Source organism: Oncorhynchus kisutch, linkage group LG7, assembly GCF_002021735.2.
Source record: "Oncorhynchus kisutch isolate 150728-3 linkage group LG7, Okis_V2, whole genome shotgun sequence".
Lineage (NCBI taxonomy): Eukaryota > Metazoa > Chordata > Actinopteri > Salmoniformes > Salmonidae > Oncorhynchus > Oncorhynchus kisutch.
In genome coordinates, this window is record NC_034180.2 from 16661725 (window position 1) to 16687437 (window position 25713).

At 45.0% G+C, this 25713-nt stretch overlaps 1 protein-coding gene across 3 annotated transcripts in view; it reads right to left on the reverse strand.

The window, feature by feature from the left end:
* foxn3 (forkhead box N3) overlaps positions 1 to 25713 on the reverse strand; it is a 116497-nt gene that overhangs the window by 23624 nt on the left and 67160 nt on the right. For all 3 annotated transcript variants that reach the window (XM_020487538.2, XM_020487539.2, XM_020487540.2), the window contains exon 4: positions 12716 to 12783. In XM_020487538.2, coding sequence (XP_020343127.1) covers positions 12716 to 12783 — 68 coding nt within the window. The remainder of the gene's footprint in view (positions 1 to 12715; positions 12784 to 25713) is intronic.

Genomic DNA, 25713 nt, shown 5'->3' on the forward strand with positions numbered 1-25713 from the left:
TTGCTGCTTCCTTCCTGCCACTCTCTCTGACTGGGGCATTGCTGTCGCCAAGGCAACCGATCACATTTCACATACTTCACTTCAGAGCCCGGGTGGATCACACACACCACATGACCAAGAACAGGAAATACCAGAGAGAGAGAGGGAGAGAGAGAGAGACAGACATGCAGAGAGGGAGTAGGGAAGAAAGAGAGAAAGAAGGATAGGGGGAAATAGAGAGGGAGACATAATCAATGTTTACAGCCCATAATTGAAACCAGTCGAGTGGTGACTATAAGCAAAGTCATTCTTACTCTATATATCTTTCAACGCTGCTATGCGTTTTTCTCTCTCTCTCTCTCTCTCTCTCTCTCTCTCTCTCTCTCTCTCTCTCTCTCCTCTCTCTCTCTCTCTCTCTCTCTCTCTCTCTCTCTCTCTCTCTCTCTCCTCTCTCTCTCTCTCTCTCTCTCTCTCTCTCTCTCTCTCTCTCTCTCTCTCTCTCTCTCTCTCTCTCTCTCTCTCTCTCTCTCTCTCTCTCTCTCTCTCTCTCTCTCTCTCCTCTCTCTCTCTCTCTCTCTCTCTCTCTCTCTCTCTCTCTCTCTCTCTCTCTCTCTCTCTCTCTCTCTCTCTCTCTCTCTCTCTCTCTCTCTCTCTCTCTCTCTCTCATCCTTTCTCCCTCTCTCATCCTTTCTCCCTCTCTCATCCTTTCTCCCTCTCTCATCCTTTCTCCCTCTCCCACTCTCTCCCTCTGTGTAAAGGAAGGCAGTGTAGTGTTACAATGCACAGCCCCTGACTTCAAAACCTATTTATAGAAGTAACTGGGTAAGAAAGAGGAAGAGAGAGGGAAGGAGAGGGAGAGCAGGGGGGGGGGGAATAGGGAAAGAGGCATCATCATCATCACAAGTCAAAGCACCCACAAACTTCATATGATCATGCATGTGACAGGCCTAACTATGACACCCAGGAAATGAGCTCCACATTTACCAGGCACAACCCATATCTGTTCACTCAGATCACAGACTCAACGAGATGATGCAACACTCAGCCCTCTCATCAATTCACACTTGATGACAGAAACAGAAAGAGACACAACAGCTACGGATCATATCTGTTCAGTCATAAAAGCAGACGCTACACCCACATAATAAATCACCCCGATAACAAACGAGAGAAAGAGAGAGAGAGAGAGGGAGAGAGAGAGAGGAAAAACGATCAATAAAGATAGCAGATGTTCCTCCATAGATCTGAATATAGAACACAAGTAGCAGTGAAGAATAGCAGACTGGGGTTCTAAGTGGGAGTGACCAATAGCAGACTGGTGTTCTAAGTGGGAGTGACCAATAGCAGACTGGAGTTCTAAGTGGGAGTGACCAATAGCAGACTGCTGTTCTAAGTGGGAGTGACCAATAGCAGACTGCTGTTCTAAGTGGGAGTGACCAATAGCAGACTGCTGTTCTAAGTGGGAGTGACCAATAGCAGACTGCTGTTCTAAGTGGGAGTGACCAATAGCAGACTGCTGTTCTAAGTGGGAGTGACCAATAGCAGACTGCTGTTCTAAGTGGGAGTGACCAATAGCAGACTGCTGTTCTAAGTGGGAGTGACCAATAGCAGACTGGTGTTCTAAGTGGGAGTGACCAATAGCAAACTGCTGTTCTAAGTGAGAGCTTCCGGCGCCGACAGAGATGGCCGCCTCGCTTCGCGTTCCTAGGAAACTATGCAGTTTTTTGTTTTTTTACGTGTTATTTCTTACATTAGTACCCCAGGTCATCTTAGGTTTCATTACATACAGTCGAGAAGAACTACTGAATATAAGATCAGCGTCAACTCACCATCAGTACGACCAAGAATATGTTTTTCGCGACGCGGATCCTGTGTTCTGCCTTACAAACAGTACAACGGAGCGGATCCTATGCAGCGACCCCAAAAAACGACTCCGAAAGAGAGGGAAACGAGGCGGTCTTCTGGTCAGACTCCGGAGACGGGCACACCGTGCACCACTCCCTAGCATTCTTCTTGCCAATGTCCAGTCTCTTGACAACAAGGTTGATGAAATCCGAGCAAGGGTAGCATTCCAGAGGGACATCAGAGACTGTAACGTTCTTTGCTTCACGGAAACGTGGCTCACCGGAGAGACGCTATCCGAAGTGGTGCAGCCAACGGGTTTCTCCACGCATCGCGCCGACAGAAACAAACATCTTTCTGGTAAGAAGAGGGGTGGGGGCGTATGCCTTATGGCCAACGTGACATGGTGTGATGAAAGAAACATACAGGAACTCAAATCCTTCTGTTCACCTGATTTAGAATTCCTCACAATCAAATGTAGACCGCATTATCTACCAAGAGAATTCTCTTCGATTATAATCACAGCCGTATATATCCCCCCCCAAGCAGACACATCGATGGCTCTGAACGAACTTTATTTAACTCTCTGCAAACTGGAAACAATTTATCCGGAGGCTGCATTCATTGTAGCTGGGGATTTTAACAAGGCTAATCTGAAAACAAGACTCCCTAAATTTTATCAGCATATCAATTGCACAACCAGGGGTGGAAAGACCTTGGATCATTGTTACTCTAACTTCCGCGACGCATATAAGGCCCTGCCCCGCCCCCCTTTCGGAAAAGCTGACCACGACTCCATTTTGTTGATCCCTGCCTACAGACAGAAACTAAAACAAGAGGCTCCCACGCTGAGGTCTGTCCAACGCTGGGGCGACCAAGCTGACTCCACACTCCAAGACTGCTTCCATCACGTGGACTGGGAGATGTTTCGTATTGCGTCAGATAACAACATTGACGAATACGCTGATTCGGTGTGCGAGTTCATTAGAACGTGCGTTGAAGATGTCGTTCCCATAGCAACGATTAAAACATTCCCTAACCAGAAACCGTGGATTGATGGCAGCATTCGTGTGAAACTGAAAGCGCGAACCACTGCTTTTAATCAGGGCAAGGTGTCTGGTAACATGACCGAATACAAACAGTGCAGCTATTCCCTCCGCAAGGCTATCAAACAAGCTAAGCGCCAGTACAGAGACAAAGTCGAATCTCAATTCAACGGCTCAGACACAAGAGGCATGTGGCAGGGTCTACAGTCAATCACGGACTACAGGAAGAAATCCAGCCCAGTCACGGACCAGGATGTCTTGCTCCCAGGCAGACTAAATAACTTTTTTGCCCGCTTTGAGGACAATACTGTGCCACTGACACGGTCTGCAACGAAAACATGCGGCCTCTCCTTCACTGCAGCCGAGGTGAGTAAGACATTTAAACGTGTTAACCCTCGAAAGGCTGCAGGCCCAGACGGCATCCCCAGCCGCGCCCTCAGAGCATGCGCAGACCAGCTGGCCGGTGTGTTTACGGACATATTCAATCAATCCCTATACCAGTCTGCTGTTCCCACATGCTTCAAGAGGGCCACCATTGTTCCTGTTCCCAAGAAAGCTAAGGTAACTGAGCTAAACGACTACCGCCCCGTAGCACTCACATCCGTCATCATGAAGTGCTTTGAGAGACTAGTCAAGGACCATATCACCTCCACCCTACCTGACACCCTAGACCCACTCCAATTTGCTTACCGCCCAAATAGGTCCACAGACGATGCAATCTCAACCACACTGCACACTGCCCTAACCCATCTGGACAAGAGGAATACCTATGTGAGAATGCTGTTCATCGACTACAGCTCGGCATTCAACACCATAGTACCCTCCAAGCTCGTCATCAAGCTCGAGACCCTGGGTCTCGACCCCGCCCTGTGCAACTGGGTACTGGACTTCCTGACGGGCCGCCCCCAGGTGGTGAGGGTAGGCAACAACATCTCCTCCCCGCTGATCCTCAACACTGGGGCCCCACAAGGGTGCGTTCTGAGCCCTCTCCTGTACTCCCTGTTTACCCACGACTGCGTGGCCACGCACGCCTCCAACTCAATCATCAAGTTTGCGGACGACACAACAGTGGTAGGCTTGATTACCAACAACGACGAGACAGCCTACAGGGAGGAGGTGAGGGCCCTCGGAGTGTGGTGTCAGGAAAATAACCTCACACTCAACGTCAACAAAACTAAGGAGATGATTGTGGACTTCAGGAAACAGCAGAGGGAACACCCCCCTATCCACATCGATGGAACAGTAGTGGAGAGGGTAGCAAGTTTTAAGTTCCTTGGCATACACATCACAGACAAACTGAATTGGTCCACTCACACAGACAGCATCGTGAAGAAGGCGCAGCAGCGCCTCTTCAACCTCAGGAGGCTGAAGAAATTCGGCTTGTCACCAAAAGCACTCACAAACTTCTACAGATGCACAATCGAGAGCATCCTGGCGGGCTGTATCACCGCCTGGTATGGCAACTGCACCGCCCTCAACCGTAAGGCTCTCCAGAGGGTAGTGAGGTCTGCACAACGCATCACCGGGGGCAAACTACCTGCTCTCCAGGACACCTACACCACCCGATGCTACAGGAAGGCCATAAGGATCATCAAGGACATCAACCACCCGAGCCACTGCCTGTTCACCCCGCTGTCATCCAGAAGGCGAGGTCAGTACAGGTGCATCAAAGCTGGGACCGAGAGACTGAAAAACAGCTTCTATCTCAAGGCCATCAGACTGTTAAACAGCCACCACTAACATTGAGTGGCTGCTGCCAACACACTGTCAATGACACTGACTCAACTCCAGCCACTTTAATAATGGGAATTGATGGGAAATGATGTAAATATATCACTAGCCACTTTAAACAATGCTACCTTATATAATGTTACTTACCCTACATTACTCATCTCATATGCATACGTATATACTGTACTCTATATCAGACTGCATCCTTATGTAATACATGTATCACTAGCCACTTTAACTATGCCACTTTGTTTACATACTCATCTCATATGTTATACTGTACTCGATATCATCTACTGTACCTTGCCTATGCTGCTCTGTACCATCACTCATTCATATATCCTTATGTACATATTCTTTATCCCATTACACTGTGTATAATACAGTAGTTTTTTTGGAATTGTTAGTTAGATTACTTGTTCGTTATTACTGCATTGTCGGAACTAGAAGCACAAGCATTTCGCTACACTCGCATTAACATCTGCTAACCATGTGTATGTGTGACAAATACAATTTGATTTGATTTGATTTGATCAATAGCAGACTTGTGTTCTAAGTGGGAGTGACCAATAGCAGACTGCTGTTCTAAGTGGGAGTGATCAATAGCAGACTGGTGTTCTAAGTGGGAGTGACCAATAACAGACTGGTGTTCTAAGTGGGAGTGATCAATAGCAGACTGGTGTTCTAAGTGGGAGTGACCAATAACAGACTGGTGTTCTAAGTGGGTGTGACCAATAGCAGACTGGTGTTGTAAGTGGGAGTGACCAATAGCAGAGGGTGTTCTAAGTGGGAGTGACCAATAGCAGACTGGCTTCTAAATGGGAGTGACCAATAACAGAATCCAGGCCAGCTGTGGGCAGAACATGGACTGAAGTCAACTAAAACCAGAATGTAGACCTCCCCACACTTCGAGGTGAACCAAGGACTGCATAGACTTTCATTGTCTGAAACAGGAAAGCCCAGTACATCAGACGAGTGTGATGACATCCCACTTTACATAAAGATCCTGTAGCATCAGAGAGCCTTTCAGTGGTTCATTGGTGGCAGCGGTGGAATTGTACTCATTGTGGACATGCTGACTGGGTGTAGAAGTGTGAGGACACCAGACAACCAGTCAACCCCTTTCCCTCCCATCAGCTGGATCTGTCACATGGGTTGCCGGTGCTGTGCCATTTCCCCTAGACGTGAGGACACCTTTTCATCCCCCAGACAGACAGATAGACCCAGGAGACATGGTCAAGGCTGTTAGTGGAAACACACACACACACACCTCTGAGTCACTGTGACACTCCGAAGGTTAAAAGAGCGAAAAGGATGAGAGAAAAGGAAGAGGGAGTGAGATGCTTTGAAGCAGGAAATACGCTACCTGACAGCACCACCCACAGAGAGAGAGACAGGAGAGATGATGTAACCAACTGATCGCTGTGACCACAGCCTCTCTCGCACTTCCTTTTACCCCCGGGGTATTCTGACATAACAGAGTGGTGTGTGTGTGTGTGTAGCTAACGTGACAACGGCCACTTCTAGACAATCAGATCTGCTAAAACTGGACTGGACACACTACACCACCTAATCCATTCACACTAGGAGATAGGAGATTATGATAGGAGGAGAGCAAGGAGCAGAACAACAAGACAAGGTATTGGGGGGGGGGGGGGGGGTCTTCAGTCCCATAGACTTTGACACAACTCTCGTGGAACAAAGAGGAGATAAAAGGAGTGAGTGAGTGAGAGGAGGATGAGAATATGAGAGGGGAAAAGGAGGGAGGAGAGGAGGCGTTCCCCCGTTCAGAGCACACACTGGGTGCCTGGGAGAACACACACACTTCTACAAACTCTGTTCAGTCTGTCTCTCTTTCACCCCCCCCCCCCCCCCCCCTCCGTCATCTCCTGAATATCTAATTGTGGAAGAAGAACGAAGAGAAGAACGAGTGACTAACTCTTAGAAGTTAAGGGGAGAGGAGGAAAAGAAGGACGACGGTGAGAGAAACGGAAGAGGAGGCAAATTTCAAAGGGGCTTTATTGGCATGGGAAAAGGGGCTTTATTGGCATGGGAAAAGGGGCTTTATTGGCATGGGAAAGGCAAGCCAAAGCAAGTGAAATACACCGACAAGAAGGAACCAAAAAACAACAACAACAAACAAAAAACGATTGAAAATGAACAGTAAACATTGCAATCATAAAGGTTTTAAAAATATAAAGATATCTCTTTATGCTCGCGCGCTCTGTTTAGGGACAGGCGGCATTCCCGTGTGACACGTCGGTATTCCACATATTACACAGACCTTTAACAAGGCTTTACGTATAATATATGACATCTATTTAGAACTACACCAGCAAGCACCTGAAACACTCTCTCCTCTCACTTGTCCAACTGTCTGCATAAGAAAACAACAACAACAACAAAAACAATGAAGTGTGATGAGAAAACGGGTTCTGCCAGAATGTCTTGAAACAGGCGACAACGGTCTACGTTCCTCCATAACGGTAGCGGTGAGTTTCATGCAGAGGGAGCTATGGAGAGCGGTGTGGTATGGAAATGGGTTCACCACATCGTCTGTGTCCCCATCGGAGAGGGTGCAGTGCGGAAAGTGGTTCCACTGTGATATTCTGTGTCTTCAGTCCACTGCCATTCCTCCAACTATTCATCGGTACTCCGGTACTCCTCTCTTCCCTCGCTCTCTCTTCATTCTTTTCTCTCCGATATCAGCAAGTTAAATATCCCCCGGCTTATTCTGCCATTGCTCAGAGCTGAAATATGTGTGTGTGTGTGTGTGTGTGTGTGTGTCCATTGTATGTATTCATTGCTGAGAGCAGAGTGGTGGGCGGAATACTTCAAAGACTTTTCCTCTGACTCACTCCTAACTTGTGAGACAGCAGAGGCACGCGACACACACCGACACACACTGCGCCATACGTCCTGCTCTGTCGCCTTCTGCTCTAACTGGTCCTGCATCATTCAATAGATGTAAAAACATACAGAAGACCACCTAAATGGGATATAGGTTCAGGGGCTTAGAGGCGCTGTCTCACACACACACACGCACCAATAGAAATTGGACACTCGTGAACAAAAATTGTAATGTGGTCACATGACACACAGCTATGTCGTCACGTGCACGCGCACATACAATGGTGTCACATGTCAATCAATGGTCAGCTGGAAACCCTTCTTGTGTTGCACACACACACACACACACACACACACACACACACACACACACACACACACACACACACACACTTAGAGGCATGCATGACATCATACCCAGGAGTACTACAGGGAATAATACAGTTCAATGATGATGAGTTAATGGGACTATACAATTTTAGTTAGTACTATAACATCTGTACTATTAGGTATTACAGCTGTCATATTACTAGTCTGGATTACTGGACCCCAATCCCTTCTCTCTGCTCTATATTCTCTACCTCCCTCTATCCCCTCTCCTGTCCTCCCTCTATCCCCTCTCCTGTCCTCCATATATCCCCTCTCCTGTCCTCCCTATATCCTCTCTCTTGTCCTCCCTCTATCCCCTCTCCTATCCTCCCTCTATCCCCTCTCCTGTCCTCCCTCCTCTATATTATCTCTCCTCCCTCTATCCCCTCTCCTGTCCTCCCTCTATCCCCTCTCCTATCCTCCCTATATCCCCTCTCCTATCCTCCCTCTATCCCCTCTCCTGTCCTCCCTCCTCTATATTATCTCTCCTCCCTCTATCCCCTCTCCTGTCCTCCCTCTATCCCCTCTCCTGTCCTCCCTCTATCCCCTCTCCTGTCCTCCCTCTATCCCCTCTCCTGTCCTCCCTCTATCCCCTCTCCTGTCCTCCCTCTATCCCCTCTCCTGTCCTCCCTCTATCCCCTCTCCTGTCCTCCCTCTATCCCCTCTCCTGTCCTCCCTCTATCCCCTCTCCTGTCCTCCCTCTATCCCTCTATCCCCTCTCTTCAGTTTGAAAGTGATGGGTATAGCGCTAGACTCCAGCTCTCTGAGCCATTCCTAAGCTAGACACGCCTCACCACAGAACTTTGAACTGAAGAGGCACAACTCAACAAGAAGAGCAGGAGAGTGGAGAGGAGGGGAGAGAGAGAGAGAGAGAGACAGAGGGAGGGAGGGAGGAGAAGAAAGAGAGGGTGTATTTGGAGGGCTTTTGGCAGGGTGTCAGGGGAAGCTCCTAAATCCATAAATCAATAGTGACCTGTGCATGAGACTGGGACAGGTGTGAGAGGCTTCAGAACGGAGCTGGATCACACAGCTGAGGGAGGAGTGTGTGTGTGTGTGTGTGTGTGTGGGGGTACCTGAGTTTGTGTGTGTGTGTGTGTGTGTGTCATGGTACTAGTGGCTCAATAATATAGCTCTAGTTTGTCTGCCTCTCCTTCAGCTGCTCCAGAGAAAATCTCCAGCCTCTCAAAAACTCTCTCAAGGCCTGCGCAAGGGGCTGCGAGACACACATACATACACAATCACACACACACACACTGGAAGCACACCTTTCTACTTATCTGTGTGAGTGTATGTGTTAGCTAGCAGTTCAGATCGTGTTTCGGTCGCTGCTCTCAACAGATGTTCCTCCCACACACACTACCCCCCACCTCCCCTTCCCCTTCATCCATCCATCCATCCCTCCCTCCCTCCCTCACGCTCCAGGTAATACCAGGCTCCACAGCAGCAGAGTTGATACTAAACACTCCTCCCTCTAACTGCCAGTATCAGTGGTGTGTCGGTCTGTCAGCTGGGAGACAGACGAGGGACACAGTAGAGTAGGTCTCCACATATCTAAGCAGTGTTCTATGAACATCCAGTAACTTGCAGGGGCAGGGTACTTTTGGTACCTCTGTCTGTAATAGTCCTGCTATCTCTAACTGAGGCGAGGTGGGAGAGAGAGAGGGGAAAGGGTATACCTAGTCAGCTGCAAAACTGAACGCATTCAACCAAAATGTGTTTTCCGAATTTAACCCAACCCCTCTGAATCAGAGAGGTGCGGGGTTGAGAGAGAGAGAGAGGGGGTAAAGTATACGACATCATTAAATCTATTTACTCTAACGACACAAGCAGTATTAAACTGAACAATAAAATAAATTTATTTTGCATAAGGGCGAGGGGTGAGACAAGGGTGCAGTTTAAGTTCAACTCTGTTCAACGTCTACATCTGCAGCCCATGGATTCACCCTCAAAGATGAAGTCCGATTCCTGCTCTACGCAGATGACCTTGGCCTACTGTCACCAACAGAGCAACTACAGGAACAACTAAACATTATTTGGGAATAAAGCATAATTTCTCCCTTTTTTTAACCTTTATTTAACTAGGCAAGCCAGTTAAGAACAAATTCTTATTTACAATGATGGCCTACCAAAAGGCCTCCTGCGGGGATGGGGGCTGGGACTAAAAATTACAAATACTATAAAAATTTTAAATTTAAAGTTTCGGAAATCCAAAGTTGTGATTTTCCAGAAAAATGCCAGGAATCAGAGCAGCAGACATTCGTTCAAATTTGGAAATACCATGGCTGAACATGACCAATGGTACAACTACCTAGGACAAAAAATATGTGCCTCTGGTAGGTTTTGGTCTGGCAGTGAATCCACTCAAATAAAAAGCCTGTAAAGCATTTTACTCCTTAAAAAGTAAATTCCCCAAAATAAATATTCCTCTCCAAATATGGTACAAAATAGTCAACAGTGTAATTTCACCAATTTCACTAAATGGAAGCGAGGTTTGGAGTCCAATCTGTAATTACGATCATAAGCATTGGGCTAAAAACTCAAAGGAAAATCAACATACAGTATTCTGCAGAATTATCCTAAATATATATTTATTTTTAAATACCAAATAATGTATGCAGAGCTGGACTCTTAAGATTCCCTTTAATTGTAAATATAAAGAAAAGGACACAAACATTTTGGCACCATTTGAAATGAAGCCCCAAAATCCTTACTATTCAAAGCACCAGAAACCTAACAGCGGAACCCTGAGAAGAGTCCCCTATGTCAGCTATTAAAAACACTAAAACAACCCTATTACCCAAAACACACAAGGAAATCAATCCAATTGTTACAGAAATTAAAACCTCCTTAACAAAAACCAAAACAAAGAATAAACTAAACTGCTGTTTGGCCCTCAAAAGAGAATACAAATGGTCAGAATATCTCTACTCTGTCAAAGATACAAAACAGAGACAGATCCTGACCAAACACAGGCTCAGCGACCACCAGTAGGCTATCGAAAAAGGCCATGCAAAAAGACATGGCTTCCCAAAGAGGAACGCTATGTGGTCACTGCACTACAGGGGAGGTAGAGACAGAGATGCACTTTCTCCTCTACTGTAAGAAATACTCCCAAATAAGATCAATCAATTCCCAACTTCTGTGCTTTTGATAATGACATAAAGCTGGGAATTATTCTGGGTGATTTCCATAACCTGAGGGACATCCCAATGACCTTTAGTTCCCTGAAGTATATACATTGTACATCACCTACAAGCGATACATTGCGTAACCATCATCCATGTACATTTTCTTGTTTATTTCTTTTTCTAATCTTATTTAATTAAATGTATCAACTGAATGTATCTTCCGCATTTAAATGCGAGAGAATCCGAGAGATGCGGGGGCAGAGAGAGAGGAGGGGGGGATAAATAGATGGAGAGGGATTAGAGGAAGTATAAGGGGCAGAATAATTGAGAGAGAGGAATACAATTGACCAAAATAAAAGGAGAAAGAGGGAAGACCCAAAACAGGCAATTATATCTTCCATATACCTTTACGTTCTCATCTCCTCAATTCATTGTCTGATCTAGAAGATGAAACTCCCCATAGTAAAAACCCTGACAGTCTCATCGCCCTCTCCCACAGACACAAAAGCTTGGGGAAGATGTCTACCGACGTATCGCAGCCATGGCAACAATACTTTAGGTGGCCAGCTCTAACCATTACCATGGCAACTTTCAGAAGGTGAATCTCCATGTCTTCCTAACCGACTAGGGGATTGAGTCCAGTTAACTGACAATAAAGTTCAACACAAAGACAACGGGGTTCATCCAGAATGGCACCCTGTTCCCTATGTAGTGCACTGCTTTTGGCCAGAGCCCTATAGGGAATAGGGTCCAATTTCAGATGTGTCCTTTCTTCTGATATTCTACATCACTGTACAATAGCCACACACTCAATGCAACAATGGACCACTTCAGTAGAATCATTTGCCCATTCTTTGTAACACTTTTTTTCCTTTGCTTCCTCAAACACTCCTGGAAAGATAGATATATTTATCCTCTTCGGGATAAAGCAATACGTTAGAAGCTGTATGCCTCCTTTCAAAACTCCTCTTCCTCCTTCCCCTGTTTCCTAAACTGCAGCATTGTCCTCGGGAAAAGGGATCTCCCTCCCTCTCTTTTTCGGTTGCTCCACAATAGCCACATTAAGGTCTGTTCTCTGTGCATCACCATTACCATGTGCAGTATCACATTAAGCAGGAGCTTGGAATACTGATCAACTGGTCAAGAGACAAAGGAACAATGGCGACTTATACACCAAACCCCTTCTCAATGCCCAGCGCCGCAGGGGGAGAAGGAGAAAGAAAGGAGAAGAAGACATTCCATCGGATTACAGTACAGCAGGAAAAACAAGAGAGGGGAAGAAGCAGCTGAAGAGATGCTGCCAGAATCTCTATATACCCCCCCCCCTGCCAAAAAAATAACGTCTGAATGAGAGAAAGAGGAGGGGAGCAGACACAAAAAGGCAGCCACCTCGAGACTTAGAGACGCTCCTTTTTATAAGAGCAGAACCAATGCCGGATCTATACAGTGTGAGTTAAGGCTATGGTGATCTAGCCAGGTGCCTGCATGGAGGGAGGGTGATCGACACACACACAGACAGAGAGAGAGAGAGAGAGAGAGACAGAGAGACAGAGAGACAGAGAGAGAGTTAGACTGGGTTAATGATATCTAAAGAGCATATGCAAATGAACCAACTTCACTTCGGCAGCTTTGAAGTGTATCAGAAAGTGAAGGATGGGGGTTTCAGTCCATCCTACCGTGCACCGTGGGGGCGAGGAGGAGATACGGGAGAGAGAGAGAGGGAGTGAGAAGAGAAGAGAAGGCACGATATTAAAGTCTATGTGACGGTACCTTGCAGGAGGACCCCTCCATTTTTTCGGAAGAAGGGACTCCCTGGCCATATAGGAGGACTGGACATGCTGCAGAAAAAGGAGAAAGAGAGAGAAAAAAGGGAGAGCATGAGTAAGGAAGAGTCTCGGACTGAATTCGCTCAAATGACAGCCCTGTCGAATATTCCACTGGAGCAGCCCTTCTTCAATCTCTATGCAAAACACAGCAAGGTGGTTTCAACCAGTGCCTTACACACTAGAAACAGACCATGGTCTTTCAGTTGTAACCACATGAGCAGTCATCGAAACACGCACGCACACGTACGCACGCTAACACATACCACTTTGCTCTGAGAGGTTGTGTGTGTGGGGTCGATGTGTGTGTATGATAAGAGTTCAAAGGGTTAACAGACTCCTAATACCTTTTATCTCTGCAGTCGAGGGGATAAGGACGGGACACAACTCTCTCTCTCTCTCCTACTCCCTTTATCACTTTTCTCTCTTTGTCTTGTCTGTCACTCTCTCCCCTTTCTCTCTTAATCCTCTCTCCCCGTTGTCTCTCTTTGGCTCTCCCTCCCCTCTACCTCTCTCTCAGGCCAGACAGAGCAATCCCAGATCTAATCAGATGGTAGTCTGATCTTCCACTGAGCTCCATCTGAGTCCTCCATCCTCTCACATAGATAGGGAAGCACACACACACACACACGCGCACACAGACACATACCCCCTGTTACACAGCAGATAGCAGAGCCACAGCCAGGCCGTCTACTGCTATGCTCCATGCTAATCTGCTTACTCCATATTAACTAATTGAGCTGTAGAACAAACAGTGGAGCAGGGAGGCACAGCGCATTATAGCCCCAAAATGGTTTGTGTGTGTGTGTGTGTGTGTGTGTGCCACCAGCTTAAGTCATACACTTGATGATTTGCCTCAGAAAGAGAGACTCGTCTTGTTTAAACGATGGAGAGCAAAGGAGAAGAGAAAAAACGTGTTCAACAGGCACCTTAATCAAGCACAGAGCGACCCGTTTCTCCATCTCCATCTCCTGATAAGCAGGGCACTACGCCGATGACAGATGGCTAGGTCTGACCTGACAATTTGGGATAATTTAGCTGTGGAGAGGAGAGGGCCATCAAATCTCCACTCTTCATACAGAGAACGGATACTTTCAATTATAGCTGTGTCGGAATGCTGAGACACTGAATGCTGAGATGTGCGCACACACACACACACACACACACACACACACACACATAGGCAAACACACACTCACTGAGCCACACGCATACAAACACACAGGCAAACACACACAGAAGCCTTCTGACTGACTAACAGCCTCATTAGCATATCAGTTGCCTGGCAACAAAACAACATCGTCAACTTCCTTTTTCCTGTATTGGTATTCATGTGTCTGTTTGGAGACATACAGCTACTAAACACCACTACACCACTACACTCTTTCTTCGGCTGTCCCCATAGGAGAACCCTTTTTGGTGGAACTCAAAAGGGTTCTTCTACCCATTGTCTTACATCAGCTAGTGGATTGATTCCACCTGCACTGATCTGTCTCGTACCTCGCAAAGGATCATGGGATAGATCAGAAGTAGTCCGGCTACAATGTGCTGCCACAACATTTGAAAATATTACCTAGGAGACATCGGCTGAACCCCGTTTCTGCTTAAAAAATGTCTGAATTAATCTAAGCTAGAACAATAAATGTCAATAATGTTAATGTTTTATTGGTGAGGAAATCTTAGTCACCCCATTTTACATCTAGCTAAAGATTATTGTCCTTCAATGAGCAATGTTTCTGAAGTTTGACTATGGGCACGAAAGCTAGCATAGATTTGTTAGCTGAGCCAGTCACTGAAATGTTCTGATAAAAACGAGTTCATTGCAACCGCCATGGAGCTCAGTTTCATAATTTTACCGTATGTCCCAGCTGTTTGGCATGGTTTTGAAGTAATTGCAAAAAACCAGGCCTTATTTTAGGGCATTTCTCACCCTGCCAGCTCCAAATAGTTCTACTGAGCACGTGGCACCAACTCACCTTCCAAACTTTCTATTCCCAGCGTACTGTTCTCCATCAAAATGCCAGCTTCGCAATTGTTAGCAATGAGATTATCCCACGTAAACCTTGAAGGTTTACCTCAGGTAACGGCTACTTGATGTGCGATCTCACTGTTTGGCCGAGTACACGTTGCGGTGACCCACGGTGAAGAGATGGCTGACGCCTAGCGATTAATTTTTTAAAAAATTGTTCATGGTTTACCAAATTCTTTCCAGAAAAAGGTGTAAAACCTAAACCAAAACACGTGTCTGTGTTCTCTTTTTCAAGATTTTGCCAATTTAAACCGCCAGAAAAATTTGAATGAAAAACAAAACGATTATTGGATTAATTTTGTTGTTTCTAAATGGCTGCTGGGTTATTTGATATGCTTCGAAATCTGTTCTTTAGTAAGCATCGAATTGAGTGTATGCTGAGCTGGTTCACTGAGTTGCAACCAAATGGATGGGTCTACCTCGTTGATTTGTAGATCAGTTGCTACCTCAGATTATGAGCCCAGCGAGGTATGTAAGTACCCGCAGATGGCCACGGGGAGGAAAAAGTGAGCTATAAAAACATTCGGTCTTTTGCCTTAAAAACCCTAACCCTAGGTATAAACTATTTAAGCAATAACCCTAACCCTGAACAGATAGTAACCCTAGCCACAACCCAAATTCAATGGTAGGGTAGCCTAGAACATTTTTACAAAGTATTTACGTAATAATATTATGTTAATTAATACCATCACAGTACTAAATAGCATTTTCATTTTTTTTTTATAAAGTCAAAACCTCTCATTATTTGCTGTTTTCCCCCCCAATTATTTCTTAATTTATGGTATTTCTTATTGCAAGGCAGAACACTTGATAAACAAGCCACATTCTACAGACAATTACGGATTACAAAAAGAAGACAAGCCCAGTCGTGGACATCGACATCTTGCTTCCAGACAAATTAAACAACTTCTTTGCGCGCTTTGAGGAGAATACAGTGCCACCGACACGAACCACTACCAAAGACTGTGGGCTCTCCTTCTCCGTGGCCGACGTGAGTAAAACATTTAAACGTGTTAACCCTTGCATGACTGCCAGCCCAGATGGCATCCCTAGCCGCGTCCTCAGAGCATGTGCAGACCAGCTGGCTGGTGTGTTTACGGACATATTCAATCGATACCTATCCCAGTCTGCTGTCCCCACATGCTTCAAGATGGCCACGATTGTTCCTGTTCCCAAGAAAGCCAAGGTAACTGAACTAAATGACTATCGCCCTGTAGCACTCCTCTCATCATGAAGTGCTTTGAGAGACTAGTCAAGGATCATATCACCTGTCACCCTAGACCCACTTCAATTTGCTTTACCGCCCCAATAGATCCACAGACGATGCAATCGTCATCACACTGCACACTACCCTATCCCACCTGGACAAGAGGAATACCTATGTAAGAATGCTGTTCATGGACTACAGCTCAGCATTCAACACCATAGTGTCCCACCCTGTGGAACTCAGACCTGGACTTCCTGATGGGCTGTCCCTAGGTGGTGAAGGTAGGAAACAGCATCTCCACTCCGCTGATCCTCAACACAGGGGCCCCACAAGGGTGCGTTCTCCGCACCCTCCTGTACTCCCTGTTCACCCATGACTACTAGGCCAAGCATGCATCCAACAATCATCAAGTTTGCAGATGACACAACAGTAGTGGGCTTGATTCCCAACGATGACTAGGCAGCCTACAGGGAGGTCGGTGAGGGCACCTCTCACTCAATGTCAATAAAACAAAGGAAATTATTGTGGACTTCAGAGGGAGCACCCCCCTATCCACATCGACGGGACAGCAGTGGAGAAGGTGGAAAGTTTTAAATTCCTCGTGTACATATCATGGACAAACTGAAATGGTCCACTTACATCAGCACCTCTTCAAACTCAGGAGGCTGAAAAAATGTGGCTTGTCACCGAAAACCCCAACTAACTTTTACAGGTGCATAATCGAGAGCATCCTGTCAGGCTGTATGACTGCCTGGTAAGGCAACTGCACCGCCCACAACCAAAGGGCTCTCCAGAGGGTGATGTGGTCTGCACAACGCATCACCGGGGGCGAACTACCTGCCGGTCAGGACAACTACAACACCCGATGTCACAGGAAGGCCAAAAATATCACCAAGGACAATAACCACTCAAGACACTACCTGTTCTCCCTGCTTCCATTCAGAAGGCGAGGTCAGTACAAGTGCATCAAAGCTGGGACAGAGAGATTGAAAAACATATGCTTTCTCAAGGCCATCAGATTGTGTCAAGGCCACTATAGCACTCAAGGCCACCTTCTCAAGGCAACTAGCAAAGAGAGGCGGCTGCTTACCTACAGACTTGATATCATTGGCCACTTTAATAAATGGAACACTAGTCACTTTAATAATGCCATTTTAAGAATGTTTACATATCTCACATGACTTATCTCATATGTATAGCACACTACACTATCTATCTAAAAATCTATCTATTGCATCTTAGCCGCTCAGTCACTGATCATCCTTTACTGGAGTGTGTGTATTAGGATTTGTTGTGGAATTGTTAGATATTACCTGTTAGATACTGCTGCACTGTCAGATCTAGAAGCATAAACATTTCACTACACTGGCAATAACATCTGCTAACCATGAGAATGTGACCACTAAAATTTGATTTGAATTGATTTGAAGCATAAGACCATGAAGCATCACTTACAGGCTACAAGCAGCAATATGATTGACATGAAATAGCATGCAACTAAACACTATATGTCCCACTCATTACTTTACAGTTAGCTATATAAAGTTGAAGTCTGAAGTTTACATACACTTAGGTTGGAGTCATTAAAACTAGTTTTTCAACCACTCCAAATATTTATAGTTAACAAACTATAGTTTTGGCAAGTCGATTAGGACATCTACTTTCTGCATGACACAAGTCATTTTTCCAGCAATTGTTTACAGCCAGATTATTTCACTTATAATTCACTGTATCACAATTCCAGTGGGTCAGAAGTTTACATACACTAAGTTGACTGTGCCTTGACATCATGGGAAAATCAAAAGAAATGGTTCATTCTTGGGAGCAATTTCCAAATGCCTGAAGGTACCACGTTCATCTGTACTAACAATAGTACGCAAGTATAAACACCATGGGACCACGCAGCCATCATACGCACAGGAAGGAGACTCATTCTGTCTCCTAGAGATGAACGTACTTTGGTGCGAAAAGTGCAAATCAATCCCAGAACAACAGCAAAGGCCCTTGTGAAGATGCTGGAGGAAACAGGAACAAAAGTATCAACATCCACAGTAAAACGAGTCCTATATCAACATAACCTGAAAGGCTGCTCAGCAAGGAAGAAGCCACTGCTCCAAAACCCCCATAAAAAAGCCAGACTACAGTTTGCGACTGCACATGGGGACAAAGATCACACTTTTTGGAGAAATGTCCTCTGGTCTGATGAAACAAAAATAGAACTGTTTGGCCATAATTACCATCATTATGTTTGGAGGAAAAAGGGGGAGGCTTGCAAGCCAAAGAACACCATTCCAACCGTGAAGCACGGGGTTGGCAGCATCATGTTGTGGGGATGCTTTGCTGTAGGAGGAACTGGTGCACTTCACAAAATAGATGGCATCATGAGGAAGCAAAATTATGTGGCTATATTGAAGCAACATCTCAAGACATCAGTCAGGAAGTTAAAGCTTGGTCACAAATGGGTCTTCCAAATGGACAATGACCCCAAGCATACTTCCAAAGTTGTGGCAAAATGGCAACAATGTCAAGGTATTGGAGTGGCCATCACAAAGCCCTGACCTCAATTGTATAGAAAATGTGTGGGCAGAACTGAAAAGGCGTGTGCGAGCAAGGAGGCCTACAAACCTGACACAGTTACACCAGCTCTGTGTGACGCTCGTCGTTGGAATGAGGTGAGGACCAAAGCGCAGCGTGGTAAGTGTTCATCATATATTTATTAAACCGAGAACACTAAACAAAACAACAAAGGAGAAACGAAACAGTTCTGAAAGGTGACATACACATAACAGAAAATAATCACCCACAAAACACAAGTGGGAAAAGGCTACCTAAGTATGATTCTCAATCAGAGACAACTAACGACACCTGCCTCTGATTGAGAACCATACCAGGCCAAACGCAAAACACAACATAGAAAAAGGAACATAGACAACCCACCCAACTCACGACCAGACCATACTAAAACAAAGACATAACAAAAGAACTAAGGTCAGAACGTGACACTCTGTCAGGAAGAATGGGCCAAAATTCACCCAACTTATTGTGGGAAGCTTGTGGAAGGCTACCCGAAGCATTTGACCCAAGTTCAACAATTTAAAGGCAATGCTACCAAATACTAATTGAGTGTATGGAAACTTCTGACCCACTGGGAATGTGATGAAATAAATAAAAGCTGAAATAAATCATTCTCTCTACTATTATTCTGACATTTCACATTCTTAAAATATAGTGGTGATCCTAACTGACCTAAAACAGGGATTTTTTACTAGGACTAAAAACGGAGTATAAATGTACTTGGCTAAGGTGTATGCAAACTTCCGACTTCAACTGTACAGTACCAAAAAGACAGACTTCCACCGGTCTTAATGTCCATTGCTTGTGTTTTTGGCCCAAGCAAGTCTCTTCTTATTATTGATGTCCTTTACTAGTGGTTTCTTTGCAGCAATTCGACCATGAAGGCCTGATTCACACAATCTCCTCTGAACAGTTGAAAAATAAACTGTTAGCTACACAGCTGACCAAGTCACTGCACTGACGACCAACGTCCTTGCACAGAATTTTGTGCAGGAGATAGCCACCGGTTTGTTTTTATTTTGTCAAAATTACAAACGACTAAATCTCTGTCACAACATTTTAATAATTTAGCTAGCTAGTTATTCTGCCTATTTCACAGTGAGTTATACAAGAGTGCAGTGATGTCCAAAATTAGGAACTATGTTTTCATTTTTTGAATGGCGGATGCTCAATATTCAAATTTGAATATGAGTTCCACATCCTACAAAGGCAGATCGGTCACAGAGTTTCTAAACCCAGGGGCACAACATTGCGAGACTTCTGGGAACGCTTGCAAACAGACCAGACAGAACAGGCAGAGGGTTTGGTGTTTGAGAGAGGGGAAAGATTCTTCCTTAGTTGTACATTTTCTCAAAATCTAAAGGACCAACTTAGAATTGAGCCAATGGCTTAAGTAGTTGAAAATGTTATAACTCCAACCTCGTGAATGTGACAAACTGACACGTTTTCATTTTCTTGAAAAACTATTTCATAACGAAGGAGTGCCTTTGATTTGATGGCCTGCACATGCGCAGTCAACCATGACACCAGATGCTGTGTTCCTACACGTGAGCTTAGCAAGCCAACTACACCATGACATTGCCTACAAGTGTGATCGGGGATTTCTATTGGAGAAGCAATTTTAAGCATTTGTGCCTATCTTCATACTGTACTGTCTTTGGATTGGTTGAGGGACGAGTGTCGCGGAGGAGTGACACCGTTTGATGTTGGACAATGGTTCTTCCTGGAACCAAAAAGGGTTCTTCAAAGGGTTCTCCTATGGGGACAGCCAAAGAACCCTTTTAGGTTCTAGATAATAACTTTTTTTCTAAAAGTATATGGATTCAGGTCAAATCAACACCAGCGAACAGTCTTGTATGTGATGTCATGTTTACCATTTAAAGGGATGAGAGCTCACTGAGTAATTTATTGAGATATTCCAAGTTTCTTTTGACTCTAAAAATATACAGTATATAACCAACTCTACATGCTGGAAAATACTAAATAAATAGCAGTGATAGCAGACAGTTGTAGGGAAGCAGACAAGTGCAATTTGTCATTAAGTTGAAATAATTGATTCCCTCTCTCTATTCCCTCTCTATCTGGAGTATAGACATTAATGCCATTAATGTATGTGCATACTGTGGTATTAACCTACATTATACAGTGACATAGTGTAGTATAAGCCTGCATTATACAGTGACACAGTGTATTATACGTCTACATTATACAGTGACATAGTGTAGCATAAGCCTGCATTATACAGTGACATAGTGTAGTATAAGCCTGCATTATACAGTGACATGACATAGTGTAGTATAAGCCTGCATTATACAGTGACATACAGTGTAGTATAAGCCTGCCTTATACAGTGACATAGTGTAGCATAAGCCTACATTATACAGTGACATAGTGTAGCATAAGCCTACATTATACAGTGACATAGTGTAGTGTAAGCCTGCATTATACAGAGCCATTAGTACATGACTGTACTAGGTCCAACCGCTTTGCCACAAGTTTAAAAAGACTCTTTGTTTTCCCACAGAGCCGCGTCTCTCTCACAGTCACAGCGCCCTACTTTCCCCTGCGCCTGAAATAGAGAGGGCTCTGTTGAAAAATTTATTTGTGTGTGTATGTGTGTATGTGACCTATAGTTTGCACTGACTTAACCATTGCGCCACAAAATCTACAGACTTATTATTAAGTTATAAACCTTCTTTGAGACTGTAATTAAAGTCACAATATCAATTGGACCCAGTGTAGAGTACAGTAGGTGGAGGGATACAATAGCCGTGGTTCAGCTTTGTTCTTAGGTTAGTTCACCAGGGGCCAGCCCACTGTTCATAGTCCCAGTCCACATATGCTTGGCGTCGGGTTACCACCCAGGTATGTGTTGCCATGGTAACAGCATGACTGGTGGTGTCAGTCGAGCCCAGCGTTTTGTTCAATTCAGCTGTACGGACAGAATAATGCAAACATGGATGGGCTTTTGACATCTCCCTTTTCAATCGTCTCTCTTTTTCCTCCCTCGCTATATAAACTCATACTGCAGTTAGCATCAACAAGATAGACAGAAATAGTGTCTGTGGTCTGTAATTTATATTTCCTGTACACATAAAGAAATAAGCCCTGAGTTGACCACACCTTTAAGTTTGGTTTGGTTGCAGGTTAGGTCAGAGGGTCATTTAGAACAAAGAAATAACTTGTGTGAGAACTACGGCCGTAGCTTTATCAATAGCTGTATTTCAGCAGAGGAACTGAATTGCAAACCAAAAAAGATGTTGGTAGCATTAACATCTCGGCTAAAGCTTGTAGCCTGCTCCCAAGTGGCGCAGCGGTTTTAGGCACGGCATCTCAGTGCAAGAGGCGTCACTGCAGTCCCTGGTTCGAAGCCAGGCTGCATCACATCCGGCTGTGATTGAGAGTCCCATAGGGCGGTGCACAATTGGCCCAGCATCGTTCGGATTTGGCCGGGGTAGGCCGTCATTGTAAATAAGAATTTGTTCTGACTTGCCTAGTTAAATAAAGGTCAAATAAAAATAGCTCTGCATTGTTTGGAGTGACAATGACCATAGGAGTTGACAAGACGGCACAAACACATCTGGGTTCAGGCTCTGAAGTTTGGAGTTTCAAAGGTAAAAAGTGACATGAGATAGTCTTTAACCAGGAGCTTGGACCAGTATCATGGAAACAGCTGTTACTGTTTTGACGGAAGTGACCTGATACAGATTTGAAGCCCCTCTAAGAAGTGGATCTGTGTGTGCTTGTGTGTGCGTGCACACACACGCGTGTGTTAACTAAAGGCAGAATCCTAACTTCAAACATGTAGGTGGAACTCACAACTGACCCTCTCTGCACTACCTTTTTTGGACTCATCAAATACGCTGCTGCTACTGTTTATTATCTATCCTGTTGCCTAGTTACTTTACCGCTACCAATATGTACATATCTTCCTCAACTACTTTGTACCCCAGCACGTCAACTCAGTATTGGGGCGGCAGGTAGCCTAGTGGTTAGAGCGTTGGGCCAGGAACTGAATAGATCGCTAGATCGAACCCCTGAGCTGACAAGGTACAAATCTGTCATTCTTCCCCTGAACAAGGCAGTTAACCCACTGTTCATAGGCTGTCATTGTAAATAAGAATTTGTTCTTAACTGACTTGTCTAGTTAAATAAAGGATAAATAATAATAAAAGTACTGATACCCTGTGTATATGGCCAAGTTACTGTCGCTCATTGTGTATTTATTCCTTGTGTTATTCTTTTTCTATTGTTTCTCTCTGCATCGTCTCTCTCCTGTTGTTTACGAAGCATGATTTGATTCCTTCCAAATCTCCCTGTGACAAGAATGCCCGATTCACACAAAAGATGGAGCTTCATGCCACAACTCAGGATCCATCCTTAAGTCTACAGACACACTGTTGTAAGAGAAGTGAAACTGGCAGACACACTTTTACTCTAACCACAGAAACGCACACATGGCCCTCCCTCGCCATCCCTTTGACAAATCAGACCATGACTCCATCCTCCTGCTTCCTGTTTACAAGCAAAAACTCAAACAGGAAGCCCAGTACGGAAGTGGTCCGACAAAGTGGACACTAAGCTACAAGACTGCTTCGCTAACACGGACTGTTCAGGGATTCATCCGATAACATTAAGGAGACAGACGACGGTGAGATGACGGTGAGACAGCAAAGAGGGACGAGGTCAGAGACCTGGCAGTGGGATGCCAGGGCCACAACCTCTCCCTCAACGTCAGCAAGACAAAGGAGCTGACGTGGACTACAGAAAACGGATGGTCGAGCATGCCCCCATCCACATCGACGGGGCTGTAGTGGAGCGGGTAAGGAGCTTCAAGTTCCTTGGTGTCCACATCACTAAGGATTTAACATGGTTCTCTCACATCAGCATAGTCGAGAAAAAGGTTGAGAAGATTTGTCATGGCCCCTCAGATCCTCAAAACATTCTACAGCTGTACCACTGAGAGCATCTTGACTGCATCAAGACTCTTGGTATGGCAACTGCACTCCCCTCAATCGCAATGAGTTGCTGAGGATGGTGCGGACGCCCCAGAACATCACTGGGGCCGAACTCTCTGCCATCTAGGACCTCTATACCAGGCGGTGTCAGAGGAAGATCTGGAAAATGTTCAGACCCAAGCCACAGACTGTTAACTCTGCTTCTGCACGGCAAGCGGTACCGGATCGCCAAGTCTGGGACCACCTGAACAGCTTATCCCCCCCACGCCATAAGACTGCTGAACAGTTAATCAGATGGCTAACCAGACTATTGCATTGACCCTTTTTTGCACTGACTCTGCACAGTCACTGGACTCTACCCACAGACTCACACATACTTACACTGACACGCCAACACACACACACACACACACACACAAAACATGAATATTGACGTCATACACACACACACACGTACACACTTTCACACTCTCCAATTACACTACTCCTACTCTGTTAAATATCTATCCTGATTGCCAGTCACTTTTACCACAACCTACATGTACATACTACCTTAACTACCTCATACCCCTAAACATTTACACAGTACCGGTACTCCTTGTATATACAGTGCATTCGGAAAGTATTCAGTGTTACATTGCAGCCTTATTCTAAAATGGATTCAATAAAACATTTTCCCTCAACAATCTACACACAATACCCCAAAATGACAAAGCGAAAACATATTTTTATTCATTTTAGCACATTTATTTCAAACAAAAAACAGAAATACCTTATTTACAGAGTTATTCAGACCTGTTTCCATGGATCATCCTTGAGATGTTTCTACAACTTGATTGGAGTTCACCTGTAGTAAATTCAATTGATTGGACATAATTTGGAAAGGCACACACCTGTCTATATAAGGTCCCAGAGTTGACAGTGCAATGTCAGAGCAAAAACCAAGCCATGAGGTTGAAGGAATTGTCTGTAGAGTTCTGAGATAGGATTGTGTCGAGGCACAGATCTGGAGAAGGCTACTAAAGAAATATGCAGCATTGAAGGTCCCCAACAACACAGTGGCCTCCATCATTCTTAAATAGAATAAGTTTGGACCCACCAAGACCCTTCCTAGAGCTGGCCGCCAGGGAGGTGACCAAGAACCCGATTGTCACACTGACAGAGCTCTAGAGTTCCTCTGTGGAGATGGGAGAACCTTCGAGAAGGACAACCATCTCTGCAGCACTCCACCAATCAGGCCTTTATGGTAGAGTGGCCAGACGGAAGCCACTCCTCAGTAAAAGGCATATGACAGCCAGCTTGGAGTTTGCCAAAAGGAACCTAAAGGACTCTCAAAGAAACCAAGATTGAACTCTTTGGCCTGAATGCCAAGCATGGAGACCGGGCACCATCCCTACGGTGAATCATGGTGGTGGCAACATCATGCTGTGGGGATGTTTTTCAGCGGCAGGGACTGGGAGACTAGTCAGGATCAAGGGAAAGATAAACAGAGCAAGTACAGAGAGATCCTTGTTGAAAACCTGCTCTAGAGCACTCAGGACCTCAGACTGGGGCGAAGGTTCACCTTCCAACAGGACAACAACCCTAAGCACACAGCCAAGACAATGCAAGAGTGGCTTCGGGACAAGTCTCTGAATGTCCTTGAGTGGCCCAGCCAGACCCTGGACTTGAACACGATCGAACATCTCTGAAGAGACCTGAAAATAGCTGTGCAGCGACACTCCCCATCCAACCTGACAGAGATTGAGATGATCTGCAGCGAAGAATGTGAGAAACTTCCCAAATACAGGTGTGCCGAGTTTGTAGCATCATACCCAAGATGACTCAAGGCTGTAATCGCTGCCAAAGATGCTTCAACAAAGTACTGAGTAAAGGGTCTGAATACTTGTGTTTATTAATTGTAATACATTTGCAAACATTTCTAAAAACCTGTTTTTACTTTGTCATTATGGAGTATTATGTGTAGATTGACGAGAACCCCTCCCCCCAGATTTAATCCATTTGAATATAAAGCTGTAATGTAAGAAAAAGTGGTCTGTTATTTATTGTATTATTATTTTCTATTTTTATTTGCACATTTTCATACTTTTTTAACTGTGCATTGTTGGGAAAGGGTCTACACCTGTTGTATTCGGCGTATTGTGACAAATAAAATGTGATTTGATACAACGAGTGTG